Raw genomic sequence first — 24,805 nt, 5'->3', positions numbered from 1 at the left:
TGAGCCCCCTTCAGCCCTGACCCCCCCAGCACTGGCCCTGCCCTCAGCTCTGAGCCCCTTCCAGCCCTGACCCTGCCCCCAGCCCTGACCCTGCCCCCAGCCCTGACCGTCCCAGCCCTGACCCCGCCCCCAGCTCCGACCCCCCTCCAGCCCTGACCCCCCCAGCCCTGATGCCGCCCCATCCTGACCCCACCCCCAGACCTGACCCTGCCTGTAGCCCTGACCACCCCCAGCCCTGACCCCACCCCCATCCCTGACCCCTCCCGCAGGTTTCTGGAGACCTGCCGAGCTCTTGGGGCTGCACCTGCCTGGTTGGCTCCAGTCACTGTAGGGGTGAGATCCAAGACCAGTGTCGGGGCAGCTGGGCAGGACAGGACCCGGACAGCCCAGGGGGAGGCCCCAGCAGGCCCACCCCCTCACCCCTCTGTGCTCAACTCCCTGTTGGCACAACAGCCAGGACTGACCATCAGGCTCCAGAGGCCCGCTGTCCCCAGGTCCTCAGGAGGGCCACCCTCCCACCAGCAGCTCTTCCTAGCCAGCATTGCCCATCCGTCTGTCTGTGTGTTTTGAATGCTCAAGATTTTTTCAACAGGCTTGTCTATTCTTTTCATGTGTGTGTTGTGGGGGGGTGTCAGTGGCTTCTGAACAAAAACAGCACCCCCAAACCTGATGGGGGGTCCCTTGAGCACCTTGCACTGAGCCCCATGGCCATGGGGTCAGGTAGTGGCCTGAACGCGGGGACAGCATCACCCCTGAGCCCGGACACCCCAAGTACAGCGGGGTCCAGGATGGCCCCAGCCAGACACTGCCTGGCCTCTTCCACACCTTGGGACCCCGCACCTTCTGTCCTGAGGAAACTTTCGGGCAGAAGCCCCTATATAGGGCCCCTATCCAGTGGGGGCCACGGACACTCAGCCAGGACTCAGGTGCCGTGGGTGCTGGGCCCAGCCCTTCGGGAGCCACTCCCCACCCCCACTTGCTCTCTGAGGATCTGCGTCTGTCTAGATGGGCTGATCTGTGCTCTGACAGCCCCAGGACTGGGTATTAGCCTCACCCCAGCACCTGGCGGGCTCTAGGCCAGAGGAGAACGTGGGAAGTGCATGGCCCGTGGCCAACACCTGGCTCCCGGCCAGGCCTTACCTGTGTCCGACTCCACACCCCGGCCTCCTCCAGCCTCAGGCCCTGCCTGTCAGATGGGGCCACCTGCCCAGGGGGTCCTCAGGGAGCAGCTGCCACCTGCAGGGTGAGCCCCTGGACCCTCTGCCACGGGCAAAATTGGCTCAGGTCTGGAATTGACACAGCCCCCAGGCCAGGGCCTCCTTTGGTGTTGGGTGCTGCAGGAACTCCTCTCCGCCCTCCATAGCCCTGCACCCTGGGTGGGAGCAGCCCTCACACCTGCTAACCCCTGCCCTCCGGCCCCCACTGCCTCTCCAGGAACAGGGCTGCGTCTGACCTGAGCCCTGGAACTCGTGTCAGCACACCTTGCTTGACCCCAGCGTCCCAAATCATGCTGGCCCCTTAGTGGGTGGGGTGTGCATCTGTATTTATATACATAAATCACACAGATTCAATTTAATAATCAACGAGGGTGGAGAACCGTTACTGCACTGTGTGATTACAGAGTCACTCCAGAGCGCACAGCTGAAAACGCACCTGCCCACATCTGAGAGGAAGGTGGGAATTCCTCAGCCCACCCCGGACCACTGCCTGCCATGTCAGGAGGAACAGCCCAGGGTGGGAGGTGGGAGGGCCTGTGGGACATCCAAGGCTGCGGGGCTCCTGGGGGTTCCTGGGCCGTTCATTGTCCCCCAGTTCCTCAAACTAGGGAGAGGAAATTGGGTGGGGAACCGAGGCTGTGGACCGGCCGGCCCCACCCCCACCCCATGCCCATGAGGCACTTCCCTGGCACTGGGTGAGCAGGAGAATTGAGGTGGGTGAGGCAGAGGGCGCAGTGATGGAGGAGAGCCTTGGAAGGCCCAGGACTGCAGACTCTCGAAACAGGAGGGGGAAGCCCAGAGTGGGGTTCCAGCTGGAGGCTTTGGGTGCAGAGGGAGGGTACTCGGACTGGTGTCTCCAAGTCCACCAGAAAAGAGGAGGGCTCTTCCAGGGGTGATGGTCCTGCAGCTGGAATTGGACTCCTGCCCCCACTGGACTGGACCTCCAGACTCAGGGTGCCTAGCCCTCCCCTGCCCCCTTCCTTTGACACAAGGGGAAACTGAGGCTGGGGGGAAGAACCTCCAGCCCAGGGCTCCAAGCTGGGACTGGACTCAGGGCTCCTGCCTGCTGGCCTTCCCGCTGATCTAGGAGCACGTGGAGTGGGGTCTCTAGCCCTCCCACAGCGGCCAAGCCAGCTGCCTCCCAGCCCCTCCCCACATTTGGGGCTTGCCCAGGACCTGGCCCAGCTTAGCCTTTTCCTTAGAGACCCCCACATCCCGTGGAGGAGGGGCTTGGCCTCCATGGGTGGGAGGCAGTTGACTGAGCAAGGTGGATGCTGGGTGGAAGGGAAGAGGAGCTGGGGTGGCACACAGCAGCTACCCCGGGCCTCTTTCTGGGGGGAGGGCGGGCACTTCTATCTCACTCCTGCACTAGTCCTGTGAGGCTGAAAACCAAAAGCATTCAGAGGGCTTCTCCACCCCTAGTTTGGGGTGTCTGACCACAAAGGAGGGTCGGTTGTTCCCAATGGGCTACACCCAGCCCCACAGGCCTCCCAGTCTGGAGATGGAGGGGTTCCCTGCGCTCCCTCATCTTGGAGCAGTGAGAGCTAGGGACAACCCCGGCCTGAGCCTCCCGGGCAGCCTGGCCTCCTTCCAAGCGGGCCAGCGGGACAGATGGTGCCTGAACCTACCCAGCCACCCCACAACCTGGAGAGGAGAGCAGAGGTGCCCGGCTGTTCCCACCACAGAGAGGAACGGGCTCCCCAGCCGGGTCCCGGGCTGCTCAGCAACACCTGCTCCCCATCTGCCTGCTCAAAAGAAGAAGTCCTCCCGACAGCCCCCTCCATCCTCCCTCCAGGGCCTCCCGACCACGCGCCGGGCCTGTGCGGGTGTTGAGCTGTGCCCGCACCCTCCCGGGGGCGGGGTCTGGGGGGGGAGAGCAGGTGCCACACTCAACAGGAGGTAGGGCTTCTGGCCGAGGTGGCCAGGAGGCTCCAGGAGGAGCAGGCAGCGTTGGCCTTCGGCGTTGAGGGATGAGAAGGAGTTCTGTAGGCAGCAGCGGGAAGGAAACTGCTCCAGGCAGGGGCCTCGGGGAACAAGGGGATGCTGGAGGAGGCGCGTGGACCAGCGGAATTGGGGTATCCTACAGCCGCGCTGGCGTCAGAGGCGTGTGAACCAGAGCAGCTCCATATTGAACAGGAGCTGAGTAAAGTGAGGCCATGAGGAGGTGCGTGGAGAGTGCTCAGCAGGATGAGGGGAGACGCAGCCCGAGGGACGCGGGGTCCAGGGAGAGCTCAGGTGACCCCCACGCAGGAACTGGGGTGCAGATGCCATGGGTCAAGGGCGAGCCGGGGCCCAGGGAGCAGGTAATGAAGTAACAAGCCCCGGCTGGTCCCTGGCCCGGCCCCACAGCCTTGCCTCTCCCTCCGCTCCGACGCGCAAGCCGGGGCACCTGCGACCTCGCCCTGGCCGTGCCCGCCGGACCCCGCACGTACTGTCACTCAGCCCTCGGCCCGGCCCCGCACGCTCACAAGGTGTCACTCAGCCCTTGGCCCCTCCCAGCCCCGCCCATCCTCCTCGGGCCCCGCCCCACCCGCCACAAGCAGTCACCGCTCCGCAACGCACCTGCGCTGTCACTCAGCCCTCGGCCCGGCCCCGCCCCGCCCGCCCCACTCGCACACGTGCTGTCACTCGGCCTTCGGCCCCCCTCCTAGGCTCCGCCCCACTTGCCCGCCCAAGTGCTGTCACTCAGCCTTAGCCCCGCCCAGGCCAGCCTCGGCCCGTCAGAGGCCTCTCTCGTGCTGTCACTCAGCCGTCGCCACACCCCGCTACTCCCCCCTCACACGTGCTGTAGCTGGTCCTGGCCCGCCCCGCGCACTTGCGCTGTCACTCAGCCTGGCCGCGCTGCTTTGGGTCGCGGGTGCACTCGGGCCCCGCTCCCGCCCCCGTCCCGATGGACGGCGCGCTCCTCCTGGTCCTCGGGCTGCTGGCCCAGGTAAGGCATCGGCTCCTGCGGGGTCCCGGCTGCCTCTCCCGGCCCTGCGGGACGGCGTCTTCCACTGGAGCTCCACAGGTCTCCCCCAGGACCGCTGGCCCTGGCCGCCGTTGGGGGCCTGTGGGCTGACGGGTCTCGGGTGGGTGCCGCACTCCAGAGGGTGTGGGGAGTGAGTGTGACCAAACCCTCCACCCAGTGGAATAACCCCAGGACTGCTGGGGTCAGGCAGGGACCACCCCGCAGACCGTGGCCTCTCTTTGGAGGGACCCCTGCCAGGGTCTGGGGGGCTAGTCTTGAGTGGAGCAGAGAGACAGGGGCAGCGGCAGGAGCGCCCCTCTCTGCGGGGCTGGGGCTGGATTTCCATAGGGACTCCCTGCGGTGGGCCCATGACCCTGGCCAGTCTGGGGTGATGTCCCACCGCCCACCCCAAGTTCCTGGCCCGCAGGGGTGGCTGCAGGCCCTGCCCTCCAGGAACTCCCACTCTGGGCTGCTGCTCGGTTGGGAGCGCCCAGCCCAAGCCAGGTCCTGCCGCACAGGGGCCTCACCGTGGCATACGGCAGCCCTGCAGCTCTGGGCCTGGACTTCTCCTGGACCCTTAGCAGCTGCCTGGGCCGATCAGGTCTGGGGGCCCGCCCCAGGAGGCTGCTGAACTCTGCCCCTCGAAATCTTCTCTGGGCCCCTGGGACCACGGTCTCTCCAACATGGGAGCAAGCCAGGGTGGAAGGAAGCCCAGGCGTCGGCCCCCACACCCCCCAGGGGCACTCCCTAGCCAGAGCCACGTCTCCTCACACCCTAGGCGGACCTGGACACAGAGGATGTGGCTGGGCCAGGGCAGGGCCAGCTGTGGTTGGGACGTCACTGGGTACAGGAGGGCAGCCTCCCTCTTGCCAATTTAAGAGGGAATGGACATAAAGGGCTTAGCGGTGCTCACGGCATTCATTGCTGTTGTGGTCCTGGGATGGTCAGGGAGCCCTTTCCCAACCCCCACTGAAGGGGCTTCCTGAGTCCCCTCATTCCCACAGGCCTCTCGGTTCCAGCTGGCTCCAAATTCAGCCTCTGGCAGCCGACCAGGCCCCTGGCCAGCCAGACCCTCCAGCAGCTGCCCCCAAGGGCACCACAGCTCCTGCCATCCCCCAACTTTCGGCCCCCAACTCACCCTCTGGAGACAGTGGCGGGGGAGACAATGGCTCAGCGCGCATGCTCACCCCCAGGCCTTGCACCCCTCAGCCCTCTGCCGGCGAGAGCAGCTTTGGGGGGGGCCCCACGCCTCCAGGGCCCTTCCCCACCTGTTCCAGGGACAGCGTTTCTTCCCTGGCATCCCAACCTAGGGTGTGCTGGGGGGAGGCCAGCGCCTGCGAAACATTCCTCAAGACCTCCTCCTTTGGATTTGGGGGTGTTTGCCTTTCAACAGGCCCCCGGGGGGCACTGTGATGGGTGGGGGAGGGGGGAAGGCTGGACCTCTCCCTCCCCAGAGGCCTCGCCTCTCGCTGTCCCTTCTTTTCTCCCCCAGGGCTGGGGGACAGTAGCCCCCTCCCCTGACAGCTGGAGGCTGAGGGAGTTGGTGGGCGGGAGGGTGCTGCTAGCGTGGGGGACTGGAGCCGAGGCTCAAATTCACTCCACTGTGAGGCAAAATATGTCCATGTCAGGACCCTGCCCGCCCCTCCCCCACCTTCAGGACCATGTGGGCTCTGGTGCCACCCCTGGTCCAGGGCAGCCTCTGGGTCCTGTCAGCCCCCTGCACCCACACTATTGCTAGTGGTCGGTTCTGCACCTGGGACCCCACACCAGCTGGAGGCGGCTGAGGGCTGGGGCAGCACTGGTCACTCAGAGAGACCCCCCCCACCCTGCTGGGCTTTGGGAGCCCCTTGGACTCTGGAAGACAGAGCAGCAGCAGCACCCTGGGGGCCAGATGGGGGCCCTTAGCTTGGGTGACTGTGACCAAGCCCAAGAAGGGAAGCGGCTCCCAGGCCACTGTTCTCCCGGAAGTGGCAGGACAGCCCCAGACACTGCGGTTTGGAGGGAACAGCTGCCTCCGCGCCTCTCTCCACACCCCTCCTCTGAAGCCTGCAGCAGCTAGAGAGGCTGGGGCCCAGGGGAGATGCTCCAGCCACTCTGGGCCAGGCCAACAGCTGGGGCCATTCCTGGCATGCCTGGCCATCCAGGAACGGGACGCCCCAGATTCCAGCCTGGGGGAGGGGTGAGGCCTGAGAGCCCTTCACACTCCCTTCCCAGGCAACCCCCAACCACCACCTACCTGCCCACCAAGCCTGTTCCTAGAATCGAGCAGCACCCTTCCATAGAAAATGGGGAGCAGGAGTGTGAGGGCCCCAGAGCCCCCCCATTCCCACCTTGAAGTGGTCTTTGTAAACTGTGATCAGTGTGTGGGGAGCTTTCTCCGGCAGCAGCCCCTCAGGGTTGGGTGTGGGCTTGGAGCAGACCCCAAGAGAGGCGTTAGGTCCCAGGAGCTCTGCTCTAGGCAATGGCCCCAGATGTGTCTAGGGCTTCCAGACGGTTCCCTCCAGGTTCTTGGCTAAGGGCAGGGTCAAGGATGAGCTTGGGGATGTCACTGGGGACCCACTGTGGGGAAGCAGGTCCTTAATGTCCATTGGTCTCACTTGGCTTGGAGGGGGCAGAGAGGAGTGGACAGGCGTCCACAAAACCCACCTCCCTGGGCGCTCGCGTCCCCTAGCCCAGGTGTGGGGCTGTGGGCTGGCTGTGTTGAGTGCCTTTGTCCCGGGCACTGGATGTCCGAACTCCCCAAGGCAGCTCACAGGCCCTCCCTCCACTGACCACGTCTTCTGGAATGGGGGTGAGGTTGGAGGACAGAGCCAGCTTTGAGAACACCCCCAAGAGCCGGAAGCGGGCTGCGGCCTGCCTGCCCACCCACACCCACGCTGCCTGTGATTTGGGCAATGCCACCCTGCCAAGGCTTTTTGGCCTCTGTGACCTGGTGAACTCAGGCTATGGACAGGCCTGAGCCCAGCATGACTGGAGGGTGGGGGAACAGCGGGCCCAGGTTTGGCGGCAGCTGGGTGGGAAATGTCTGCATGGGTGGGGGTGGCCCCCTCCCCCTCAGCCATGTGGGGGTCCCAGGGCTTGGGGTCTCCCTCCCCCATGCCCAGGCCTAGCCCAAGGCAGGCATGGCTCTGTGGCTGGATTTCCTTCGGAGCATGTGGTTCAGAGCCTGGCTTAGGTCTCAGACCCTGTGTGGCTCCTGGCTCTGCCTGTGTGGCTTTGGATGAACGGCTCAGGCCTCAGAACCTCACTGCCCATAGCCAGAAGGTGAGGGGACCACCACAGCCTCCCGAGGACTGAGGGGACGGGGAGGGCAAGGTGGCTCCCAGGCCCAGCGCAGAGCTGCCCAGCCAGGGCGGAAGCTGACCCTGTGCCTTTCAACCGGCTCCTCCATGGAGCTGACGCAGGCCCCATGCTGGGCAGGCAGGTTTCCACTTGGCAGGAGCTGCCCTGCCCTGGAAGTGGCTTGTGCTCTGTGGGCACTGGCAGGCTCCGAGGCCAGGGCCACCATCTGTCAGCTGGCAGAGAGCTTCTCCGGCAGGGTCTCTACCTGGGAACCTGGGGAGCCCCCACTCCGTCCTCTCCCCGCTTCCTGCAGAAGCGTATGCTACTCTCTGAGCTCCCAGGAGGCCATAGAGGAGGGCCCGGGTCCAGCTGGCCGTGGTTTGAATGCTGTTGCCACCGCCTGTGGGGACCTCTGTGTGCTGGACCAGCCCTGGGGGCAGGGCACAGCCACAGCGAGAGGCGCCAGCGCCCCATCTCAGCGTGGGCAGGCGGGCAGCCTGGAGCTTGTACATCCAAAGGGGTGGGTGGCCGGCGGTGCAGGACAGAGGCCAAGCCTCCTGGGATTCAGCCTAACAGGCCTCCTGGCCACGCCCATGTCTCCTTCCGGGCCCCCAGCCACCACCTCCTCCCAAGTCCGCCTGCCCCCACGTCCCGGCCCCTGCAGGGACTGAGGTCTTGGTGAAGCCAGCGGGAGCAGGCGGCATGGGAGGGTGAGGCATCGGTGCGGGGCTGAGGAGAGCCAGTAGCCCTCGAGGTCTGTGGTTCCACAGCAGGAGGGGTGGCCCGGCCTGCCCAGCTCTGAGCCCCCAGTTCCTAGCGCTCCCTTTCGTGGTGCCCTAGCCTGCCTGGAGCAGGTGCCCCCTTCCAGAGGGGAGCTGGGTGAGGCCTCGCCTGAGTCCGTCCCACGCATAATCCCACTGGCCAGGGCGCAGTTGGCACTCCCTCCCCTGCCCGAGGTGGGAAGCTGTTTTAGGTGTTGGCATGGCAGGCACAGGGCCTGGCACTGGATAGGACGTCCTGTGAGCCTCCCTAGACCCCAGCCCACCTGCTGTCTGGAGGAAGGAGCTCAGGGCCAGCTGAGAAGACAATGATGAGATGGGCGCCCTGTCTGAAAGGGGAGCTGAGGAGCTTGTTCCTGGTGGGTGGTGTTCAGGCCTGCCCTGCCCCCAGACACCCCATCGTCTGCCCGGGACCCCTGGCACCTCACACGCTCCACCCTGCCCCAAATGGCACCCCAACAGCCTGAGGGCTTGCCCTGGGTGAGGGTGCCCTGGAGAGCACGGCACGGGGGGCAGGGGGTCTCTGTGTCCCTCCCCACCCAGGTGGTACAGGCAGCTGCCCAGCCTCTGCGTTAGGGTCTGTTCCTTGGGGAGTCGCTGCTACCCCCACCACAGCTGGCCACCCCAGCTCAGCATCTTCCTCTAGCCTCCATGGCTGGGACCATGCAGACGCCACACCCTCGATACACAGTGACCCTCAGGTCTCACCCCACAGCCTGCAGTGGAGGACTGGGAAGGTCAGGGGACGGACCCGGGGCCCCAGGCACCCTTGCCAAGGCCAACTGATGCTGTGAGCACGGGGCCTGTGGGGCTGGGTACTGTCCATGTGGCACAATGAGGGGAAAGGGAAACGCAGCTCCTCACTTTTGCCAGGCATATTTCAAGGGCTAAGCAGCACGTGCGGCCTGTGGGTCTTGGATGCTGTGGGTCTAGCAGAGGTCCAGCCTCATGGGGTTTAGCCTAACAGACGTCCTGGCCATGCCCGCAACTAGGAGAGGCTGCCCAAGAGAAGGGCCGGGAGCCTGGAGACCCCTGGACTGGGGGGCACAGATGGCTCCTAACCAGGCCCACAGCACAGAGGATGGGGAGGGGCAGCTGTGTTCCCCTCTCCAACCTCTCCCTCTCCCTCCCCAACCCCTCCTCCCCCCCATCATCTCCTCCTCTTCCCCCCTCCCCCTCCTCCTCCCCCTCCTCCCTCACCTCCTCCTCCCCCACCTCTCCCCCAACCCTGACCCCTGCCGCACTTGCTGTGTCCAGGCAGACTCTGCGCCCCTACAAGCTGCAGCGGGCATCGGCCTGGGCAGCCTCCCTGACCTGAGAGCTTGACAGTGACCCCCATGTCTGTGGCTAACCGGGTGGGGTCAGTGCAGAGCTGTGTCCCTGTGCCGTCAGCTGCAGCAGCTTCTACCAGGCTGTGCTTTGGGGTCAGGGGCCTTTCAGGAAGAGCCATGCAGCCCACCCAGAAACACTGACTCCCCAGACTCGGGTGGTCCCAAGCACAGGTGTCCTGGGGATCCCAGTGATTCCAGAACCAGGCAGGGCCTGCCACCTCTGTCTAAGCGTCCCTCTGACCAAGGCGGGACCAGGCCCCTGAGTGGGCGGCTGTGGCCCAGGCTAGGAGCTGGGTGTGGCAACCGCGTTTCTAACACCATAACATTCAGGGCGTGCTTCTGGGGCTGCTGTCAGTGCCCCTCCACACCCGGGTCTTGACTTGGGTCCCTTCTCTAGGCCTCAGTTTCCCAAGCTCCAGGGTGGGCTGGGGCCACCTGTGGTCACAAAAGCTGCTGACAGTCTGTGGACCTCGGGAGAAGTTAGGGGCAGCAGCTGCCTCCACTTTGAGGCCCGAGGGTCCCTGGCCCTGGGGTGGGTAGGGATGCGCTGCATCTCCCTCTGCAGCCCCACGCTCCGCCCAGGCCCCACCCCTACTTCTGGGGCTTCCTGGGTGCAGTACCAACAGTGCACCCCAGCCCCTGGGTGTGGCAGAGGAGATGGGCACGCCGGGGTCCCAGGAGCTGAAGTATGGGGCGAACACTGCACCGAGGTTCCCTGTCCTGGGAGAAGAGCAGTGAGGCAGGGGTGGGGCTGGCCCTCCGCCCCTGCTGTGTCCTCTTGGCTGTGTAGCCACAACAAGCCCCAACCCCACCCAACCCCTCCGAGGCAGCCCTGCCCCCCCCCCCAGCCAGCCTCAGGAACCCAGCGGCCACTGCTGGTCACCTCCGGCATTGGGGGCCCAGCCCTGACCTGATGGGACCTGTCGGACCAGCCGCAGGCTGGGTCAGCTGCGCAGCTGGGGGCTGCTGTAGGAATTAGGGTACGTTTCCAGCTGCTCTTGATGGACTGCAGCTCTGGCACCCTGGGCTTTCATTCCCACAAGGCAGCCTGGAGAGGTGGAGGGGGACAGGCACCTTCCCGAAGGCACCGCACTGCGGCTCCCTGGGACCCTCCACCGCCAGCACCCTGCACTCTGGGCACTGCCACCAGCTTCCCGGGGTCATTTGGAGTCAGGACCGCCAGTGGCCCCAGGGCCTGCTGTGTACACAGCTACCCTGGCACCTGGGGTGAGGCTGTGCCCCCGCTGAGTGAATCTCAGGGGTCTCTCCCAGCCAGACCCGGACTCCCGTGCTTCCTCCCAGTGGCCACACACGCTCACCAGGGGCTGCAGACAGCGAGGCTGCTGAGTGGGCCCAGGAGGAGACTGGGGCAGCTGGATGGGGCTTTGAGGGCCAGTACTTGGGGTGTGGCCACCAAGGCCCCAGCTCAGTGTGGAAGCCCCATGAGCCAATGAGCACCCACCCACCACCCTGGGGGAAGCCTGTGGCCTCCCCGCAAGCCCCAGCTCCCAGCTGCTCCTGCCACCCGGGCTCCGGGAGACCATGCTATGGGACGCGTCGGTCTGTTGCAGAGCCTCTGCCTGTCTTTGGGGGTCCCTGGATGGAGGAGGCCCAGTGCCCTGTACCCCTGGCGCCAGGGGCCCGCTCCAAGCCGCGTGCGGAGGGCCTGGGTCATCCCTCCGATCAGCGTGTCCGAGAACCACAAGCGTCTCCCCTACCCACTAGTGCAGGTGAGTGGGTGGAGTGGGGAGGGAAGGCAGGGGTGGGCTGGTCCCCTGCGTGTCTCCTCATTCCCTGAAGGTCTCCTGGGAGCTGGGGGAGCCCCCACAGCTGTTACAGCCGAGCCAGCGGGGCCATGTTTCAGGGCCTTGCCAGGGCTCTGGGCTTCCGACCTGGGTTCAAACCCTCCCCGTCACCCGGGGCCGCGTCGGAATCCAGGGCGGCTCCCACCCCACATGTGCCTCGGGTGGACACAGTCCCCGTCGGGCTGCACGCTCGGGCATGATCTCTGTCCGCGTATCCACTGCGCAGAGTAGGGGGAGGTGAAGGTGGACTGCATTGCCTGAGCCTCAGCTACACACACCTGGAATCGGCCCAGGGACCGGTGCCCTGAGGACACCAGGGGCTGAGCCTGAAAGGAGGCTGCAGGACGGGGCACCCTTGAGGCCACAGGCTGAGCTGGCCCCAGCCCAGCACCGCTCCCCACTGGGCACCAGGCCCTTCCTCCCGTCCTGGGAGCTGTGGACCGGGCCTGAGGGGCTGGGGAGAGGGCAGGGCCCCGCCCCCAGAGTGGCTCTCTCCAGCTGTTTCCTGCCCCACAGATCAAGTCGGACAAGCAGCAGTTGGGCAGCGTCATCTATAGCATCCAGGGGCCCGGCGTGGACGAGGAGCCCCAGGGTGTCTTCTCCATTGACAAGTTCACCGGGAAAGTGTTCCTCAACGCCATGCTGGACCGCGAGAAGACCGACCGCTTCAGGGTGCGGGGCTGCGCCATCGGGCCTTGGCCCTCAGGCAGGCCTGGTGGGAGCAGTGCTCCTCCCCCCACCAGACCAGGCCTTTAGGCCAAACCGCTTCCCCTGCAAGATCCAGGCACCCTTAAACGAGGGTCAGGTACAGGGGTCTGGGAGCCAGGACCGGCAGCCCAAAGAGGCAGGTGTTTCGGGGCACGCTCCCATTGAACAGGAAGGCAGACAGGCCTCGTGGGGTGGCTCTATTCTGCCGGGAGGAGCTTGCTGCCCCTCAGGAGTGCCGTGAAGAATCTCAAAATAGTGTTGCTGGGGTCGCCGGAGATTCGCTCCATTGCCCAGGCCGGCGTGCGGTGGCACGATCTCAGCTCACTGCAACCTCTACCTCCCCGGTTCAAGCGATTCTCCTGCCTCAGCCTCCTGAGTCACTGGGATTACGGGTGGGCCACCACGCCCGGTTAATTTTTTTTTTTTTTTTTTTTTTGAGACGGAGTTTCGCTCTTGTTACCCAGGCTGGAGTGCAATGGTGCGATCTCGGCTCACCGCAACCTCCGCCTCCTGGGCTCAGGCAATTCGCCTGCCTCAGCCTCCTAAGTAGCTGGGATTACAGGCACGCACCGGCACGCACCACCACGCCCAGCTAGTTTTTTTGTATTTTTAGTAGAGACGGGGTTTCACATGTTGACCAGGATGGTCTCGATCTCTCGACCTCGTGATCCACCCGCCTCGGCCTCCCAAAGTACCGGGATTACAGGCTTGAGCCACCGCGCCCGGCATGCCCGGTTAATTTTTGTATGTTTAGTAGAGATGGATTTCTCATGTTGCCGTCCCAAAGAGCTGGGTTGGCAGGTGTGAGCCACCGAGCCCAGCCCCAGAATTGTGCTGACCCCAGCGGCAGCCACTGTTCTTGTGGGTGGGATTAGTCAGGGAAGAAACCACTGATGCCCTTTGGAGGCTGGAGTTCTGAGGTCCGAGAGAAGGGGTTGTGAGAGCCAGGCGAAGTGGCTCACACCTGGAATCCCAGCACTTTGGGAGGCCGAGGCAGGAGGATCGCTTGAAGCCAGTAGTTCGAGACCAGGCTGGGCAGCAAAGTGAGGCCTTGTCTCTACAAAACATCAGATGGTAAAATAAATTAGCCAGGGGTGTTTTTGCAAGCCTGTGGCCCCAGCTGCTTGGAAGGCTGAGGAGGGAAGATCCCACAGGACAGCGATGCTGCACTCCAGCCTCCATAGCAGAGCAAGACCTTGTCTCAAAAAAGAGAATAGGCCGGGCGCGGTGGCTCAAGCTTGTAATCCCAGCACTTTGGGAGGCCGAGGCGGGTGGATCACGAGGTCGAGAGATCGAGACCATTCTGGTCAACATGGTGAAACCCCGTCTCTACTAAAAATACAAAACATTAGCTGGGCATGGTGGCATGTGCCTGTAATCCCAGCTACTCAGGAGGCTGAGGCAGGAGAATTGCCTGAACCCAGGAGGCGCAGGTTGCGGTGAGCCGAGATCGCGCCATTGCACTCCAGCCTGGGTAACAAGAGCGAAACTCCGTCTCAAAAAAAAAAAAAAAAAAAAAAAAAAAAGAATAAAGGGCAGTGGGAGCAAGAGGAGGAGGGAGCCCCAGAACCCAGAACCCCAGAGCCCAGAACCCCAGAACCCGAGAGTCCAGAACCCCAGAACCCCAGAGCCCAGAACCGCAGAACCCCAGAACCCAGAACCCCATCTGCATTCCCTGCAGGCGCCTGCCCACCCCTAGCCTGCCCTCTCCAAAATGTCATTTTGGGCTGGGCGAGGTGGCTAATGCTTGTAATCCCAGCACTTTGGGAGGCCAAGGTGGGTGGATCACCTGAGGTCAGGAGTTCGAGACCAGCCTGGCCAACATAGTGAAACCCCATATTTACTAAAAATACAAAAAGTTAGTGGGGCGTGCTCCTGGGCACCTGTTATGCCAGCTACTTGGGAGGCTGAGGCAGGAGAATCACTTGAACCCAGGAAGTAGAGGTTGGAGTGAGCCGAGATAACAGCACTGCACCCCATCCTGGGCAACAGAGCGAGACACCGTCTCAAAAAAAAAAATCATTTTGTACCTGAAGTGGGGAAAGGACGCTTCCTGCCTTTGCCTCTGCAGGAAGCAAAATTTCTTTTATTTGCCCTGAATCTTCCTTTAGACTTTGAGAACCAGTGGTTAGGTCCCTTACAGAGAAAGTTATTAGAGAGTAGTTTTCACCTGGGAGCAATCACTGTGCACATTCTCCAAAAGGATGGGAGGCGGTTTAAAATGTCCCATGCACAGGGGAATTAAACTTCAGGAGGAGGCCAGGTGCAGTGGCTCACGCCTATCATCCCAACACTTTGGGAGGCTGAGGTGGGCAGATGACCTGAGGTCAGGAGTTTGAGACCAGCTTAGTCAACATGGTGAAACCCCATTTCTACTAAAAATACAAAAATTAGCTGGGCGTGGTGGCGCACACCTGTAATCCCAGCTACTCAGGAGACAGTCAGGAGACTTGCTTGAACCCAGAAGGCAGAGACTGCAGTGAGCCAAGAATGTGCCATTGCACTCCAGCTTGGGCAACAAGAGCAAAACTCTGTCTCAAAAACAAACAAACAAAAAAAACTTCAGGAGGAACCAAGACCACAGAGAGAAAGGGAAGAGAGATTAGGAACCCTCTGAAAGCCTTACTTTAGTCACATGTAAATCAGGTGTGAGCTCCCTGGCAGCCAAGGCAAGCAGGAAAATTGGCACCTGCCCTGTCTGCTAAGGGAAGGTAGCCCCCGTCCAGGGACATCCTCAGCCACCGTGGCAGATGCCCCACCCCGTGCTGCTTCTCACCTGTTGAAGTTGGTGTTTCCAGCTGGAGACAAAGTCTGAATGTGCTCTTTCACATGGGCCTAATGGGAGCCACAGAAATTCAGGGGCAACAGAACCAGCCCTCGCCCTCTGTTTGAACAGCTAAGAGCGTTTGCCCTGGACCTGGGAGGATCCACCCTGGAGGACCCCACGGACCTGGAGATTGTTGTTGTGGATCAGAACGACAACCGCCCAGCCTTCCTGCAGGAGGCATTCATTGGCCGAGTGCTGGAGGGCGCAGCCCCAGGTGAGGCAGGAGCCCAGCCCTAGTTGGGAGGAGCTGCAGGGAAGGGCCCTGGGAAGCCAGAAGTCCAGGATTTCCCTTAAGCAGGAATTCCAGAGGCCCCTCAGAGAGTCTAAAAATAAGCAAACAGGTCTCCAAGGCAGGTCTGTTTCCACAGGTCAACCCATGCCATTTCCCATTTCAAGATGAATTTCAAACCCAAAAATCTGAGCCTGGGGTGGGGCTTTTTCAGGGGCCCTGCTTCTCCCCTAAAAGCAAATGACTTCTCCCTCCTGCTGAGGGGGCATCTGGAGCCAGGCAGACCCCACCCTCTCCCTGTATTCACACAGGGTCCGGAGCACCCACAGGCATCTCTGGGTGTGCTCCACCCCAAAACCAGGCTGACCTGAATGCCTCAACCAGCCACAGGGACTCGCTCCCACCTCCCCAGGGACCCGAGGGAACGGCTTGGCGGAAGGGCACGGGCCCTTTCATGTCTGGGGCTCCAGGCTTGGCTCAGGCCTCGAGGCTTGTATCCTGCCTCAGCTTCCTTCCTGTGTCTGTGGAAGTGGCCTCTGTGCCTCATTCTGCCCCAGTGACAGCATGTGCCAGCTACAGCTGTCCTAGGGGGCTGTCACAGTCAGCAGGAGCTTCCCTCAAGGGTGGACTGAAGCCCGTCCTTCCCACCCCACCTTGGTGGCTCAGTCCACCTGAGCTGCCTGAGGGGTCAGGCGTAAATCTCAGGAGAAGGAAATGGGGGAAGGTAAAGCAGGACGCGGGCCCCGCCACATGCGGATTCCTCTCGGCACCTTCCCGAGTGCCACTGCCCACAGCAGGTGGGGCTGGGGCTCTGGCCTACAAAACGCGATGTGCGTCCTCTGCTCAGCCTACCCGCGCATCCTCTGCTCAGCCTGCCCGCGCATCCTCTGCTCAGCCTGCCCGCGCGTCCTCTGGTTACCCTGCCCGCGCATCCTCTGATTATCCTGCCCGCGCATCCTCTGCTCAGCCTGCCCGCGCGTCCTCTGATTATCCTGCCCGCGCGTCCTCTGATTATCCTGCCCGCACGTCCTCTGATTATCCTGCCCACGAGTCCTCTGATTATCCTGCCTGCGCATCCTCTGATTATCCTGCTGTGAGTCCTCTGATTATCCTGCCGGCGCGGACTCTGATTATCCTGCCCGCGCATCCTCTAATTATCCTGCCCGCGCGTCCTCTGCTCGGCCTGCCCGCGCGTCCTCTGATTATCCTGCCCGCACGTCCTCTGATTATCCTGCCCGCGTGTCCTCTGATCAGCCTGCCCGCGCGTCCTCTGCTCAGCCTGCCCGCGCATCCTCTGATTATCCTGCCTGCCGTGTCCTCCGATTATCCTGCCCGCACGTCCTCTGATTATCCTGCCCGCACGTCCTCTGATTATCCTGCCCGCGCGTCCTCTGATTATCCTGCCTGCCGTGTCCTCTGATTATCCTGCCTGCACGTCCTCTGATTATCCTGCCTGCGCGTCGTCTGATTATCCTGCCCGCCTGTCCTCTGCTCAGCCTGCCCGCGCGTCCTCTGTCACCCTGGACACCAGCAGCTCCTGGAGACCCCCCACTAGCTTTCCCACTGTGACCCAGCACCCTTAGCCTCTGCACGAGGCAGGAGGCACAGGGGCCAGCACCTGACCCAGGGTTGCATCCAGTGCTCGTGTGCTCCGACCCCATAACAGCACAAGTTGGGCAAGTGGCTCGGCCAAATAGGTGGCCTGGACACGGCGTGGCAGGCTTCGGGGGCAGCGGGAAGCATCTGGACTTGGGGGTTGCCGTGTGCCGGCCGCCTCAGTGATGCCAACAGCAGCATGGACTGACTGCCTCATCGGGGGTCAAGCTGCGCTGGACTGGGGAGCCTGTGCACATGAGGTGCCCACGCGCCCCTCACAGTGCCCCCAGCCCATCCGCCCTGTGGACGTTGGTCATCATGCCTCCCCATGCTTCCCAGGCACCTACGTGACCAGGGCGGAGGCCACGGACGCTGACGACCCCGAGACAGACAACGCAGCGCTGCGGTTCTCCATCCTGCACCAGGCCAGCCCCGAGCTCTTCAGTATCGACGAGCTCACAGGGGAGATCCGCACGGTACAAGTGGGGCTGGACCGCGAGGTGAGGTGCCCCAGCAGCTGCACACCCGCACGGCAGGGCAGCCCATCTTCCTGGGTCCCTCTGCCCCCAGCCTGCCCACCCCAGACTCTCCCGTCCCTGCCATCAAAGGGAAGCACTCCTTCGCTGCAGAGCTCACAGTGGTCCTGGTCCTTGAGGAGATGGCATGGGGTGGACCCACAGATGGACAGAGACAGGAACTGCACTGGCCCAGGCAGGAGAGGTCTGGTCCAAGAAGGGTGTGAGGGGCCTTGCACAGGCCAGGGCTTCCCCAAGCGGCCCCTCCCCTCTCAACCTCATGGCAACGGCTACCCGCTAGGAAGTGACTAGCTCCCTCTGTCAGGGCCTCCGCTGCCAAGCTTCTGTGCTCCCTGAAGACCACCCCTTGAGTCAGCCCCTCTGGGAAGCCCTCCTGCTTACAGTGTGTATGTGGTCTCTGTCCATTTCTGTCCCTGCCACTAACCACGGAAGCCAAGATCACTGGTGCACTTGGTGCCCAGCACACAGCAGGTGCTCTGTAAACGCTTACACACCGCACAGTAGGTGTTCTGTAATGTTGACCCACTGCACAGTAGGTGCTCTGTAAATGCTAACCCAGCACACAGTAGCTGCTCTGTAAATGCTTAGCCAGCGCCATAGGCTGGGGCAACATCACGGCCCCATGCTCTTGGGATTGGGGCAGGATTTTCAGGGCCACTTGGGGTCTTCATCACCCACTGAGTGCTCCTGTAGGAACTGAGCTGGCCAGGTGGCCTGGCACCCACACCCAACCAGTCCCCATGGGCCCCACCTGGGCCCTCATCTTCTGACCCCATGCCCCGCGTCCCCAGGTGGTTGCGGTGTACAATCTAACCCTGCAGGTGGCGGACATGTCTGGAGACGGCCTCACAGCCACTGCCTCCGCCATCATCACCCTCGATGACATCAATGACAATGCCCCTGAGTTCACCAGGAACGAGGTGCTGCTGCTGTCTGTCCCTTGAAAGTAGCTGCAGCATGGGGCTGCCTTCCCTTCTCGGGCTCCTGCAGAAGGCTAGGGGCTTCACTAGGGGCAAGAGGAGGATGGTGTGCTTTGGAGAAAGGGCTCTGCGTGGGTGGCTGGAAGCCAGAGCTGGAAGGGCCTAGGGTGGCACGTGGCAGCCTGTGAAAGGAGTCAGAGCTGGGAGAGAAGCAGCCCCATGGGACCCTCTGGGACCCTCTAGCGTCAGGAAGCCAGCTTCCTCCTTCCCTCGCTGTATGGGAAGGGAGCAGCCAGCCCTGCCCTCCAGGCAAAGGTGGCACGTATGGGTGCCTGGCATGAAGCTGAGCCCACAGAGGAGGACAATGGGGGTCCCTGGGAGGCAGTGACTCACAAAACAGACAATCCTGAGGACACCCAGTGGGTGGGGAGCAGCTTCAACAGGCAGGAGCAAGGGAGGGGGTTCCCACTGGAGGCAAGGGGGAGAGTTGGGGAGAGTTGCGGGGAGGGTGGGCTGAGGGCCCAAGGGCCCCACCCATGCTGTCCCCTCAGCTCTGCTGCTAACTAGGGCTGGGATCCCCCCAGTTCTTCATGGAGGCCACAGAAGCCATCAGCGGAGTGGATGTAGGGCGGCTAGAGGTGGAGGACAGGGACCTGCCAGGCTCCCCCAACTGGGTGGCCAGGTTCACCATCCTGGAAGGCGACCCTGATGGGCAGTTCACCATCCACACAGACCCCAAGACCAACGAGGGTGTGCTGTCCATTGTGAAGGTGAGCAGCGCCCTGCTGGCACACACAGATGCCCCCCACTGGGGTCCAGGAGCCTTCCTGGTAGGGTCGCCTCCCCTGACTGGCTGGGACCTTGTGTTCATCCTTAGGTGAGAGAGGGTAGAGGAGGGCACGGAGCCCCCGGCCTGAGGACTGGGTCCCAGGGTCGAAGGGCTCAGGCCACGCTGCCCAGGGGGCTTGAGGGCCAGCAGCGGGGGAACACCCTGCAGCCTTTGTTTACCCAGCCTTCCTCCTTCTGTGTGGGATCCGTGTCCAAAAACAGAGCCAGTCACCTGTGTCAGTCCTGGTTCTGCCAGAGAAGCGGAGCCCATAGGAGCTACATTTGCACAGACGCGTACACAGGTGTAGATATGGAGGCATTAAGATACTGACACAGTAAAAGGCTGACTGCAAGAAATTGGTTCATGTGACACTGGGGTCTGGCTGGGCAGGTCTGACGTCCAGACCACAGGCCAGAGCCAAAGCGGCTGTTTCTAGGGAGAATTGCTTCTTCCGCGGAGAAAATGCAGCTTTGCTTTCAAAGCCTTCCCTGAGTGGAAAAAGCTGACTCACATTATGCAGGGTGAACTCCTTTATTTAAAATCAAGTGACTGCAGGGGCTGGCAACGCCGCCCACCTCTCGACCCTGAATGAGACACCCGCAGAGCGTGCGCTCGAATCCTGGGCTGCTCCCGAAGCACCACGCACACAACCGGCGTTTTCATCATACTCTTTGTGCCTTCTCGTCCTGCATAATTTCTGTTTTTTCAAGCTTAAAGGGGCAGAAGGAAGGTACAGGCACTCTGGACAGACCCAAGGAGCAGCTTCCCCAGGCACCACGCTTGGGTGCCTTCACTTGGTCTGAGCGGGTGACGGGCTGTGCTTCCTTCCCTCAGGCCCTGGACTATGAGAGCTGTGAACACCACGAACTCAAAGTGTCAGTGGAGAATGAGGCCCCACTCCAGGCAGCTGCCCCCAGAGCCAAATGGGGCCAGGCCAGGGTTCGAGTGCGTGTACAGGACACCAACGAGGCCCCCGTGTTCCAGGAGAACCCACTTCGGACCAGCCTAGCAGAGGGGGCACCCCCAGGCACTCTGGTGGCCATCTTCTCTGCCCGGGACCCTGACACAGAGCAGCTGCAGAGGCTTAGGTATGGCTCCCGAGGCCCTGGGCAAGGCTTAGGAGGCTAACAGCTGCATTCCTGTTTCGGGTACCCCTGTCCCCTGGGCTCCAAGGGTCAGAGAGTGTAGGGGCCATCTGCTGGTGTGGGTTCCTGAAGGTCTGGAGGGTCTTGAGTCCCAGGCATACCTGTGTGTACGTGCTGGACTAACCTCACCCCCTAGGGCCGGCCCAGCTCCAGCCTGTGCACACCACAGTCTGTCCCTGCAAGCCACGTCCATCCCAGGAGGCCCCTACTCCTAAGTAGTGGGCCATTCATGTTTCATTTCACCCTGAGTCTCCACGATGCTGGGGGAGAGCACTGACTGGGGCTTACCTAGGCTGCCACACCACTGTCTCAGGGCCCTGCACAGCTCGCCTGCCCTCCCTGAGCCTCACTTTCCTCACCTCACAGAAGGTGCCGGTGAGGTGACCAGACACCTCCTTTCTTGACCAGCTCCCATCATACTCACATGGGCTGTGTGTACATATATGTGTGCATTTGTGTGCACATGTGTGCTATATGCATGAGTTGTGTAGGTGTGTGTGCATGGGTGGTGTGCACAGGTGTGGGAATGTGTATATGCATGTGTATATGTGTGCATGTGTATGTACTTTGCATGCATGTGATGTGTGCATGTGTGCATGCATGTGGCATGTAAGGTCGAGCATGTGTGTGCATATGTTGTGTGCATTTGTGAATATGTGGTATGTGTGTGTGGCGTGTGTGTGTGTGTAAGGTGTGTTGTGCACCCATGCCTGACCACACTTGTGGGGCCCTGGGGTAAGCTCAGATCCTGCTCTTCCCCTCTCCCACACCAGCTACTCCAAGGACTATGACCCAGAAGACTGGCTGCAAGTGGACCCAGCCACTGGCCGGATCCAGACCCAGCGGGTGCTCAGCCCGGCGTCCCCCTTCCTCAAGGGTGGCTGGTACAGAGCCATCGTCCTGGCCCAGGATGACGGTGAGCAGTTTGGGGCTTCTTGACCCGGGCTTGTCCTGGTTGAGGACCTCTGCTGGTATCTGAGGGCTCTGCCCATCCCCCGGGTGGTTGGGGCTCAGAGCTGTGCACCCCTCTGAGCGACTGGTGGGGCAGGCCAGGGTCTTGCGGTGGGGTCACCGAACTGTGGCCCCCTCGCCTGCAGCCTCTCCGCCCCGCACCGCCACTGGGACGCTGTCCGTGGAGATCCTGGAGGTGAACGACCACGCCCCCGTGTTGTCCTTGCCGCTGCTGGGCAGGCTGTGCAGTGAGCCCCACCAGGGCCCCGGCCTCCTCCTGGGCGCCACGGATGAGGACCTGCCCCCCCACGGGGCCCCCTTCCACTTCCAGCTGAGCCCCAGGCTCCCAGAACTCAGCAGGAACTGGAGCCTCAGCCAGGTCAACGGTGCGCTCCCCTCACCACCGCGCTTGGGCCGGGGACGGGACAGGAGGGCTAGGGATGCGCAACGCCGTGGTCCTGCCGCGGGGTTCCCCCGGCTGCATCCTTGCGCGGGGCAAGGTTACTCATCGCACCCAGATGGATGGGGGGGTACCCAGGCCCAGGATCTCGGGACTCGCACCCTGTCTTGGCGTGAGGAGGACAGGCGAGGTGGGGGCGGCCCCGGCAGGCCCTCGCTGACCACGGGCGCCCTCCGCAGTGAGCCACGCGCGCCTGCGGCCGCGACACCAGGTACCCGAAGGCCTGCACCGCCTCAGCCTGCTGCTCCGGGACTCCGGGCAGCCGCCCCAGCAGCGCGAGCAGCCGCTGAACGTGACTGTTTGCCGCTGCAGCCAGGATGGCGTCTGCCTGCCGGGGGCCGCCGCGCTGCGGGCAGGGGGCGCGGGCGTCAGCCTGGGCGCGCTGGTCATCGTGCTGGCCAGCGTCCTCCTGCTGCTGCGTGAGTGAACACCCACATCCACCGGACCCTCAGACCCTCCGACCCTCCAGCCCTCCTCTCCAGGACAACCCCTGCTTGCCAGACACGCCCCTTCCTCGCCGGCTCCACCGCCTCCTCCCTAACCCCGCCCTTCATTACCGGACACGCCCCTTCCTCCCCGGCTCCAACGCCTGCTCCCTAACCCCGCCCCCTTATTACGAGACACGCCCCTTCCTGGCTCCACCACCTCCTCCCTAACCCCACCCCCTCATTAACAGCCACGCCCCTTCCTCCCCGGCTCCACCGCCTCCTCCCTAACCCCGCCCTCTTATCACCAGAAACGCCCCTTCCCGGCTCCACCACCTCCTCCCTAGCCCCGCCCCCTATTACCCGCCACGCCCCTTCCCGGCTCCACCGCCTCCTCCCTAACCCCGCCCCCTCCCTAACCCCGCCCCCTTATTACCCGCCACGCCCCTTCCCGGCTCCACCGCCTCATTACCAGCCACGCCCACATGACCAGACACCCCCTTTCCTCCCCAGCTCCGCCGTCCCCTCCCTAAGCCCGCCTCCTCATTACAAGTCACTCCCCCTATTACCAGCCAGGCTTGTTCATACCATGCTCCGCCACCCCTTCCGACCCTCTCCTCATTACCAGTCACGCCCCCTTCTCCCCAATCCCGAAGCGTCACCAGCCACGCCCCTTTCCCAAGCTCCGCCCCCTACTTGCGGACCTCTTTCTCTTGCCCAGCCCGCCCCTTCCACCCAGCACCTGGCCCCGCCCCCTCCCCCACCTCCCTCGCAGCCCTCCCCCTGATTTCGCGCTTTGTGTCTGGCCCCCGCCTGCGTCCCCCTCATTTCCCAGTGCTAGTCCTGCTTGTGGCGCTCCGGGCACGGTTCCAGAAGCAGTCTCGGGGCAAGGGGCTTCTGGGGAGCCCCCAGGACGACCTTCGAGACAATGTCCTCAACTACGATGAACAGGGAGGAGGGGAAGAAGACCAGGTGAGGGGGAAGGTGTGGGTAGGGAGAGGTCTCCAGAGAATGCAGGCTGCAAGTTGGCCAGGAGCCACCGCGGGATGCATGGCTCTATTTCACGTCCTCGCCCACAGGATGCCTACGACATCAGCCAGCTGCGTCACCCGACAGCACTGAGCCTGCCTCTGGGGCCGCCGCCACTTCGCAGAGATGCCCCACAGGGCCGCCTGCACCCCCAGCCACTCCGAGCTCTGCCCACCAGCCCCCTGGACATCGCTGACTTCATCAGTGATGTAGGTGCTCCTGGGAACACCCCAGCACATACAGGCACACAAAGGTGCACACATGTAGGCACACACATACGTGCACATTTACACACCTGCCCACACATGCAAGGACCCGCGTGTATGCACTGTACACGAGCTTTCCAAGGGCACCCGCAGAGGAAGATGCAGCGTGGGTGGGGGTGCAAAAGCCGCCCTGCCACTGTCTGAACTGGGCCATCAGCCTCCGCCCACGATGCAGGTCTTTGCATGGATGGAGTGGCGTGGCCACAGACTCAGCCACTGCCCCATACCCACCGTGGAGGGGGAGGGGAGCCCCAGGAGCATCCCCTGGGCTTTGGTGGCTCTCAACAGAATCAAGCCCTCCCCAGGAGCCCCTCTGGACGCAGCGTTAACAATTCCCTGCCATCCACAGGTGGATACAAACATGGGAAATCTGGGGTGGGGGTGCGCAGGGAACTCCCTCCCCTCGGCCTGCCTGCACCTGTAGCACCTGGCTCAGAGAAAGCCCCCAGCAGAGGTGCGCACCCCCGGTTAGGAGAGTGTGTGTCCCCACGAGCTGAGAGGACGGAGGTGTGGACAGAGCCTCGGAAAGGCAGGAGGGCTGTCCTGCGGATGGGGGTGTCCGGGAGGCTCGGGTTCTGGCGTCAGTGGACAGGGGCTGCTGGGACCAGGAGACCAGGGTGATGGGAGCAACCCCTTTTACCCGCTGGGGCAGGCAGAGCCCTGGGGGACGGGCTGACCACTGGCCTAATCCTGAGGAAGGGGGCAGCCCACTGCACCCTCTTCGCGCCCTCTGCTGTGCCCTCACGAAGCTTTGCCTCCCTGCAGACCTCGCCCCGGACGTGGGCAGCTTCCCCTTCCTGTGCCTGTGCCTGGAGCTGACTTTGCCGTGGGCTATGGCCACAGTAGGGCGGGGGAGGCACCTGCTGGCCTCTACATGCGTCCTGACCTCTCTTGGCCTCTTGCAGGGCTTGGAGGCTGCGGACAGTGACCCCAGCGTGCCGCCTTATGACACAGCCCTCATTTATGACTACGAGGGCGAGGGCTCTGTGGCAGGGACGCTGAGCTCCATCCTGTCCAGCCAGGGTGATGAGGATCAGGACTACGACTACCTCAGGGACTGGGGGCCCCGCTTCGCCCGGCTGGCAGACATGTACGGGTACCCGTAAGGGTTGGAGCCAGGAACCAGATGGGACCACCGGGCCAGAGACAGTCTTTCTCTAGGGGCACCTCCACCCAGAGACAGAGGGTGGACAGCCTGACCCTGGGGCGCAACTGGACACATCACTCCCAGGCCACCTGGCAGTGATGGCCCCTGCAGAGACAGCCTGAGGTCACTGGGCCTGACCCCAAGTGCCTGGAGCAGCCTCGTTCCTGGAGGGGAGGACCCAAGTCTTGGGCAGAACCCAAGTGTGGAGGGGCAGCCAGGAAGAGGCTCCTTCCTGCCGGGGTGGGAAGAGCTTCTCTCCGTCAGCCCCACGGGGGTCGCCTCCCACCAGCGGACTTCATCTTTGTATGAAAGACGGCAGCCTCCCGGGTAAATCTGAATGAAAAACGTACTAGTGTGTCTCATGCGGGGTGGG

At 63.1% G+C, this 24,805-nt stretch overlaps 1 protein-coding gene and 1 pseudogene across 2 annotated transcripts; both read left to right on the top strand.

The window, feature by feature from the left end:
- Positions 1-788: 788 nt before the first annotated feature.
- Positions 789-1,457, top strand: LOC141583105 (uncharacterized; annotated as a pseudogene).
- A 2,563-nt stretch (positions 1,458-4,020) lies between these two features.
- Positions 4,021-24,779, top strand: LOC104650352 (cadherin-15). 2 transcript variants are annotated; one of them, XM_074392484.1, is made up of 14 exons: positions 4,021-4,149; positions 11,131-11,289; positions 11,881-12,036; positions 14,969-15,113; positions 17,064-17,224; positions 18,052-18,180; positions 18,765-18,950; positions 19,844-20,097; positions 20,928-21,070; positions 21,252-21,491; positions 21,745-21,984; positions 22,826-22,962; positions 23,070-23,228; positions 24,191-24,779. In XM_074392484.1, the coding sequence occupies exons 1-14, from the start codon at positions 4,108-4,110 to the stop codon at positions 24,389-24,391; spliced, it is 2,352 nt and encodes a 783-aa protein (XP_074248585.1). In that variant the 5' UTR covers positions 4,021-4,107; the 3' UTR covers positions 24,392-24,779. The 2 variants fall into 2 exon arrangements, with proteins under 2 accessions (XP_074248585.1, XP_074248586.1); XM_074392485.1 differs by lacking the exon at positions 18,052-18,180.
- Positions 24,780-24,805: the final 26 nt, after the last annotated feature.

Source organism: Saimiri boliviensis, assembly GCF_048565385.1.
Source record: "Saimiri boliviensis isolate mSaiBol1 chromosome 1 unlocalized genomic scaffold, mSaiBol1.pri SUPER_1_unloc_4, whole genome shotgun sequence".
Lineage (NCBI taxonomy): Eukaryota > Metazoa > Chordata > Mammalia > Primates > Cebidae > Saimiri > Saimiri boliviensis.
The sequence above is the reverse complement of the archived record's forward strand: the minus strand, read 5'-3'. Positions and strand labels throughout refer to the sequence as shown.

What these genes read in the sequence shown, in the direction of transcription:
- LOC104650352 (XM_074392484.1), top strand. Translation starts at nt 4,108, where the DNA reads ATGGACGGCGCGCTCCTCCTGGTCCTCGGGCTGCTGGCCCAG. An exon ending in GCTGGAGGGCGCAGCCCCAG is followed by an intron (nt 15,114 to 17,063) that starts GTGAGGCAGGAG and finishes CATGCTTCCCAG; the next exon opens with GCACCTACGTGACCAGGGCG. An exon ending in TCGCTGACTTCATCAGTGAT is followed by an intron (nt 23,229 to 24,190) that starts GTAGGTGCTCCT and finishes GGCCTCTTGCAG; the next exon opens with GGCTTGGAGGCTGCGGACAG.